The 7,715-nt window shown below is 38.5% G+C and overlaps 1 protein-coding gene across 1 annotated transcript; it reads left to right on the top strand.

Annotated features, from left to right (window-relative positions):
- The first annotated feature begins 3,659 nt into the window (after nucleotides 1-3,659).
- Nucleotides 3,660-5,663, top strand: LOC110851498. The gene is made up of 8 exons (XM_035853250.1): nucleotides 3,660-3,908; nucleotides 3,985-4,173; nucleotides 4,258-4,371; nucleotides 4,469-4,705; nucleotides 4,771-4,982; nucleotides 5,047-5,209; nucleotides 5,319-5,436; nucleotides 5,513-5,663. The coding sequence occupies exons 1-8, from the start codon at nucleotides 3,695-3,697 to the stop codon at nucleotides 5,574-5,576; spliced, it is 1,311 nt and encodes a 436-aa protein (XP_035709143.1). The 5' UTR covers nucleotides 3,660-3,694; the 3' UTR covers nucleotides 5,577-5,663.
- The last annotated feature ends 2,052 nt before the right edge of the window (nucleotides 5,664-7,715 follow it).

Here is a 7,715-nt window from a genome sequence, read left to right on the forward strand (position 1 = left end):
CAATCCATCAATCCATCATAGCAGCGAACTGACTGGAGTTGATCTTCCTTCTCCACACACATCATCCTCATCGTGAGATAAGAACTTAAAGCATCCCACCCCGCTCCATTTATGAGCAAAACAATCAGCATAATTTCCTTTATTTTAACATTAGCAAATCCAGTCCATTATTGCTGCATGCCGTTTGCGGTACTGCATACCATAATCCTTTTGAATCCATTATTACAATCCATTACACTCGGCTTTGCGTTGTATGTAGGCAAATCAAAAAACATTGAAAACATGACAGAGACTCACCCAACTTGTGCACTAATGATGGCAATTTCTGAAACGGCAATTCACGCAAATGAAAACGCACCAAAAAAAACAGCAGGCAGGGTTCCAACTCGGCATTGCATATAAGTACCTACGAGTACCATCAGATCGTGTATACACCCTGCATCCATATACTCATACGCATGATAAACTTCACTACTAATTGCTAGGTTTCACTTGACAGAACAATAATAAGGCGACGTGGTGTAATGATTACGATAATAAATTGACAAACCTGTTAAAAAATGTAATTTGGTTTTATGCAAAATTGCCAAAATTTTATATATGCCATGTTCCCAGCGTGTGTAGTATGCATCTACCTGCTGAGGACGGATTTAAGTATTCTCCATCCCATACGCACTTCCTTGAACTATTACGACGGTTTAAATATTTTATTAAAATTGTTAATGTATTTCATGAGATAAACGTTGGATGCAGGTCCGTCAGGCAGGAAGGTGAGATGAAGATAATTGGTTTGCCATAATCCAAGGCAGCGGTTTCCCCAACGCAAATACAAAGTAAAAATAAGTGAGCTATAACTTTTTGATTTAATGGAGTAGAACGTGAAACAGACTCGCGTTGCATGAGCCGAGATCCATTTTTGGATATTTAATTGATGTTTTAACGCCAAAACAAAAACGGACCTCAAAATTACAAGTCGGAACTTTGCAAATCACAGGAAGGGTTGTTTCTCAAAGGGACACGCCGAGACTAATTTTTCGCGAATTTTACAACCAGACCACAGGGAAGTAGGTTTCATGATGTTGCAATTTAGAGAAAAAATGCGAAACGAAACTACCCTTAAACTATTTACCTACATATATTGATTATTATTTTTTTTACATAATTGTTTTATTTTTTCATAGATAATTACAATGGACGTTGCTATATGGAAAATATTTGTGGATGACACTGCAATTTTCTTGACAAACTTCAACTTTTTGTCCTTACTTGTTCTTCTCACACGTCTGTAATTTCTGGCTGAACGATTGCCAACCCTAGCTGCACAGACCGAGAAATACACGTGCTCGATTGGGGTAAAGTCGTGGCAATCTGGGGTTCGTGTCAAATTCGTGTAAAATATTTTGGATACTCGTGTTTTTCTCTGTTGCAGAACACCAAAATCCACTGTGTTACAAAACACGTGTATTTTCCAAGGCAAAACTCGTGTTTCATATCCGTGTATTCTTGGTAACCAAGTCAGGGAAATACTCGTGTTAAAAACGTGTTAAAATGGTGTTTAGTTATTCTTTCCAAATGTTGCCTCCACCGCTAAACTTAATAAAGCACAGTACAGACACGGCAAGATTTTTGTGGATTTATGATAACAATTTATTTTAAGTTTAATTAATTACATATTTCTGAAAATGAAAAAATCCCGTGATAGACAGATGCAAAGGCAAGTTCGCAGCGCTGTAGCTGACTTTAATTTAGTTATAAATACTGTGTCACCAAATTTAACGGAAAACTTGGAAATTTCAACAATCGACGAAACTTTATATTCGTCCCAAGCTGAAGTCGACAGGTTTGAGGTTGAAAGTGATAGTGCTTCGAGTGTGAAATCAGTGTCAAGTGTTAATAGTACGAGCACCGAAATTGATTGTGAATCAGTCACCGATTTAAGTGATAAGCTAAGAAGTTGGACAATAAGTCATAACATAACCGCTTCCGCAACGAGTGACCTGTTAAAACTTCTTCATGGCCATCATTGTTTTAAGTACCTGCCCCTTGATAGTAGGACTTTATTGCATACCCCGAGGGCGACAGCAGTTATTAATGTACCACCCGGACAATACTGCGCGTTTGACTGGGTAGCATCAATCCGCAAAATAATTATGCAACGCGATTTAAGAAATACAAGAGTGGAAATTCAAATAAATATTGACGGAATACCATTATACCACGGCTCGTCCCAACAGTTCTGGCCAATTTTAGGCGCAATTAATGACGATGTTTTCGTAATTGGAATATACTCAGGTCAACAAAAACCGAATTCCTTAGACGACTTCTTCTCACCATTTCTTCAGCAGTTGGACGAGGCCCCAAGACAACTATTAATTAATGGCGTTGAATATAAAATTAAGTTGAGTGCCTTGATTTGCGATGCCCCTGCGCGTGCATTTGTGCTAGGAATAAAGTGCCATGCAGGATATAGTTCTTGTGGAAATTGTACTATTAAAGGAGTATACTATAAAAACCGAGTAATATTTCCATATGGCAACCACCCTGAAAGGACCGATGCATCATTTCGTGCAAGACTTGATCCACAACATCACCATGAAGCTACATTCATTGAAAAAACCGACTTGGATTTGGTCAGAGACTCACCAGGGGAGTATATGCATTTAGTGTGTCTTGGAATTGTAAGAAAAATCTTATTCTTGTTGACAAAGGGTAAAAAGTGTCCTGCCAGATTGCGGCCCCATCAAATCGAAGAGATTTCAAATGAGCTACTAAAACTTAAAAGGAGCATACCATGCGAATTTGCCCGTAAACCTCGCAAATTGAAGGACCTTGAATATTGGAAAGCCACGGAATTTCGTCAGTTTATACTGTATACGGGCCCACTGGTTTTGAAAAACATAATTTCCAACGACTTATATGAACATTTTATGTCACTACATGTTGCAATATCGATTTTGGCTGACAAAGTTCTTCATATAACACACAACAACTATGCAAATGAATTACTTAATTATTTTGTCAAGCATTTTGGAACACTTTATGGTGAAGAAAATATGTCGTTTAATGTGCACGGACTCCTACATTTAGCAAGCGACTGCATTAATCACGGCCAACTCGACAAATTTAGTGCATTCAAATTTGAAAATAAACTTCAAGAAATTAAAAACTTGGTGAGATCAACAAATTGCCCCTTACAGCAAGCGCACAGAAGACTGATCGAGAGGGAGAACCAAATCCTTCCAGCCGCCTCCACTCCATTCGTGCCATGCCTAAACTCGCCGTGGTCGTATTCCAACCCTCCAGCCTACTTCGCTAATTGTTCTGAATTTTATAAGAAGTTTCAGAACACATTATTTAAATTAAGTGTTTTAAGTGCAGATAGGGCGTGTGAAATACTAAATGGCGATATTGTGATTATTAAAACATTTCTTAAGAAAGACGGGAAGGAATTATTCGTTGGACGACAGTTTATAGATAGGACTAACTTTTACTCGACTCCGTGCCCATCTTCAGTGTTAAATATTTATTTATTGTCAAAACCTGGGCCAATTAAGTGCTTTAATACGTCTCAAATAGTGAAGAAAGTGATTTTACTACCGTGTGGCACTAAATATTTAGCGGCTCCTCTCATTCATCTGTCGGCATAACCATCACTAATAATTTAAAGTGAAGAATTTTATGCGCCACCGTAATAATGTCCACTAATAATTTTGTTCTTGTGAAATTTATTGACACTAATGAAATTGAGGTAGTGTCAACTGCATGGTTATGCGCAAATAATACTAAATGTGCATGGCCCAATTACAAAAATCCAAGCCGAATTGTTAAAGCTGTTGGTCAACATGAAGCTTCAGAACAAACCTGGTCAATTCATGACGTAAAACTTCTTGGGAGTGGGCATAAATTTGGTAATTTTAAATAAACTTGTGAATATTTGGTGTTGCGTTTAAATGCGATTCTTTTCAATTGCCATTTGTATTACAGCAACTTATCGCGAAGCCCTCCAAAAACTTCCAAAAGTGATGGACCAGTCAGACGCAGATGTTGGGAGCGGAAATGATAAAAACAGGTTGTGCCGAAACAAGGGAAATGCGAGCGACAGTTCTGGAAGCGATGGGGACGATTCACTCAGTCCTAAGATACCACGTCCGCCCATGATAGGCAAAAATTGTTGTAATTTCTATCATGATTGTTGACCAATAGCTACATTTTAATTGATGTTTAATTAATCATTTTAATTAATTTTTTCCCTTGTAGATTTACAAAAAGCTGGGCTGAAAGAATCAACTGAAGGGGAGCCGATTCCAGGAGGGAAGTCTAGCAGAAATAAGACATTAAGCAATAATAATATGCCGTTTAAGCTATGCTTAGGTAAGCTTCATTTGAAATATGTACATAGATTGATCATATTTTTATTTATCTATGCACTTTCTGCATACGCATGCAATAATAAATTTATTGTTTGCAGCTAATCAGGACAGTACCATAACTGTGAAAGGTACACAACCGGAAGTTATGGGTGGGAATCAAATATCCAACGATAAAGGTGCAGGCACGTCTTCAACAAGCAACGGCGACGCCCAGCTCTCCATTATTGGAAACGACAACGAATCACCCGAAGTTGGAATACTTTCCGCTGCGCTGCCCAAAGGAAATTCGATAGGCGCTCAGCAATCATCCTTGGAAGTAGAAAATTTTCTTCCCGGTACATAAAGAACGTTAACTTATTATAAAAATTAGCTAATGTAAACGAGTTATTTGTTTTCATAGGAAATCAATTTCAGAGTTGGGTGGTCAGAAATATCGCAAGCTTAAAAGTTCAGAGTCGTAACATTCAGGACACCTTGGATGCAATATTACTTCATTTGGATGGACAGAAAAAGCCCCAAGATGAAATTCGTCATCAAATTCCACTGATGAATATGGAGGATGTTAGCAAGGGGGCCGGCTATTATGAGATTTTGGCCAACCGCGAGTCCCTGGTAAATACATTTCAAATATATTATTCGTCTAATCGGATAAAGTAAATTTTCGTATCTACTTCAGGTGACACTTTTAAGGCAGCGTGGTTGTAGTAATGTTGCAAAGTGTACACGCCGCATATTATCAAAACTTTGTGGGGATCAGTTGGCCAACTGTTACAATTGGATCGGGTCAAGAGGAGGAAAATCAGCGTTCTGTGATGTATGGATGAAACAAGTAGTTTTCGGTAAATGTGTTCACGTACTATTTTAAACCTAACGCGTATAATACATATCTGAAACAACACCACGTTTAATAGTGGAAGGTCGCGTTAATTTTTTCTTTGAATATTTTAGATACGGTTCGTCAAAGTTTACCATCAAAGGCAGTGACAGATGACGAGATGGAAGCCGTAACTAAGGAATATTTGAAAGCAGCAGCAAAACGGTTGAAGAAAAATCATTGTGCTGATATGTATGTGAATACAATAACTAAATCCCGTTAAATTTTAAAGTTTATATTCATATTAATCTAATGTGTCAAATCATAGCGCTGGGACAATTTCCGATGGTGGATCAGACTTTATTAATCATGAGGAGTCGGATGACATATAATTTTTAACCATTAATCATTGTTCTCTGTTTGTTATGATTAATTGAAATAATTAAAATGAAATAAAGGCATGTCATGAACGGGAAAAATTGTGGCAATTCTCGGTGTTTATTTAGCGTAAAACACGTGTTTATTTCATGTATAAACACGAAAATTAAACGAGTTTATACCCTAATTATAAACGAGAATAACACGAGTTTTACACGTATTAGTTCTGTCCTAGACACGTGTTATACACGAATTTTACACGAGTCTGACACCGCAAAACGGCGACAATAACCCCCAATATTCACCATCTTTTACACCAAATCTTCACGTGTTAACCACGAGATTTCGTGTCCGCGGACTGGTGTTTTTCCCGTGTATTTCCCGAGTTTGTGCTACCAGGGAAGGAGTACGGGAAGACATAATAATAATAAGCTACATAAAACCCTATTTGGTCGAAGAGTTAGAGAGTCATCACAGTAAACATCAACATAAACCTTAACCCTGCACTACAACAATATAAATATAATAGTAGTGCATAATTTTGATGTGGTGTATGCATGCATGGACAAGCCTGCGCACAGTGTTCAAAGAGGCCAATTTATTGGAAGTAATTCCCCGAGCACTTTTCTCTTAATATTTTTGCATTTTCCGAACTCTGGGGGGTCAAAGACGTGCCCATAAAAAAATTGACGAGCCACGCCCACTTTGGGTGTGGTTTCTTCCTAGTGGGTTTAGGGTCAATCGCCCAGTCCAAACTTGTGTGCTAAGCGATTCTACACCCTCTAAAAAAATTTCATCAAAATCGGTCCATAAACAAAAAAGTTATTGCAGGTCAAAGTTTGGCGAAAGGCAAAACACCCCTACTTTAGGGGCGTGGTTCTCCGAAGAGTGCAAACTTCAAACTCTGAAAATGGTTGTAAATGATGGCCCCCCTTGGTATGTACATATTCTGAAAAAATGGAGTTCTGAAATTTGCACATTTCCATGAAACATGGCCGGGAACATTGAACAAAATCATGTCGAAATTGTCCAAAACAGGCGAAACTCAACATGACGTAGAGTAGTAAAAATCGATATCTAGCTTCAGCTAGGGCTAAGAAGTGCGTCGCAAGTGAAATTGACCCATGTCGTAAGGGAATGGCGTCGACTTGTCGAAATTTCGACATGATTCTATAAAGCTCAAATTTAAAACTAGTACTCCCCCAGCATTCAAAATAAGTATTCTAGCACTTTTGGCAATGTCGACAGTCAATTTCGCCGATTTTGAAATTTGGACATTTTAGGGTCGACATTCGGCGAAATTGGCTGTCGACATTGCCAAAAGTGCTAGAATACTTATTTTGAATGCTGGGGGAGTACTAGTTTTAAATTTGAGCTTTATAGAATCATGTCGAAATTTCGACAAGTCGACGCCATTCCCTTACGACATGGGTCAATTTCACTTGCGACGCACTTCTTAGCCCTAGCTGAAGCTAGATATCGATTTTTACTACTCTACGTCATGTTGAGTTTCGCCTGTTTTGGACAATTTCGACATGATTTTGTTCAATGTTCCCGGCCATGTTTCATGGAAATGTGCAAATTTCAGAACTCCATTTTTTCAGAATATGTACATACCAAGGGGGGCCATCATTTACAACCATTTTCAGAGTTTGAAGTTTGCACTCTTCGGAGAACCACGCCCCTAAAGTAGGGGTGTTTTGCCTTTCGCCAAACTTTGACCTGCAATAACTTTTTTGTTTATGGACCGATTTTGATGAAATTTTTTTAGAGGGTGTAGAATCGCTTAGCACACAAGTTTGGACTGGGCGATTGACCCTAAACCCACTAGGAAGAAACCACACCCAAAGTGGGCATGGCTCGTCAATTTTTTTATGGGCACGTCTTTGACCCCCCAGAGCTCGGAAAATGCAAAAATATTAAGAGAAAAGTGCTCGGGGAATTACTTCCAATAAATTGGCCTCTTTGAACACTGTGCTGCGTCCTCACTGAGGACCTGAAGCATTATGGTTTTAAGCGACCAATGCATTATCAAATTAGAGTTAGCAACTCTCATAGCTCAAGTCTGAAATATTTATGCATGGATTTGTGTGTGTATCTATTTACATGTGTGGCTCAACGGAATGCACGTAATGTCATATATGTAGTCTCGA

This window comes from Folsomia candida, unplaced genomic scaffold, assembly GCF_002217175.1.
Source record: "Folsomia candida strain VU population unplaced genomic scaffold, ASM221717v1 Fcan01_Sc006, whole genome shotgun sequence".
NCBI classification, from domain to species: Eukaryota; Metazoa; Arthropoda; class Collembola; order Entomobryomorpha; family Isotomidae; genus Folsomia; species Folsomia candida.

What these genes read in the sequence shown, in the direction of transcription:
- LOC110851498 (XM_035853250.1), top strand. Translation starts at nt 3,695, where the DNA reads ATGTCCACTAATAATTTTGTTCTTGTGAAATTTATTGACACTAATGAA. An exon ending in TGGGAGTGGGCATAAATTTG is followed by an intron (nt 3,909 to 3,984) that starts GTAATTTTAAAT and finishes TTTGTATTACAG; the next exon opens with CAACTTATCGCGAAGCCCTC. An exon ending in CATGATAGGCAAAAATTGTT is followed by an intron (nt 4,174 to 4,257) that starts GTAATTTCTATC and finishes TTTCCCTTGTAG; the next exon opens with ATTTACAAAAAGCTGGGCTG.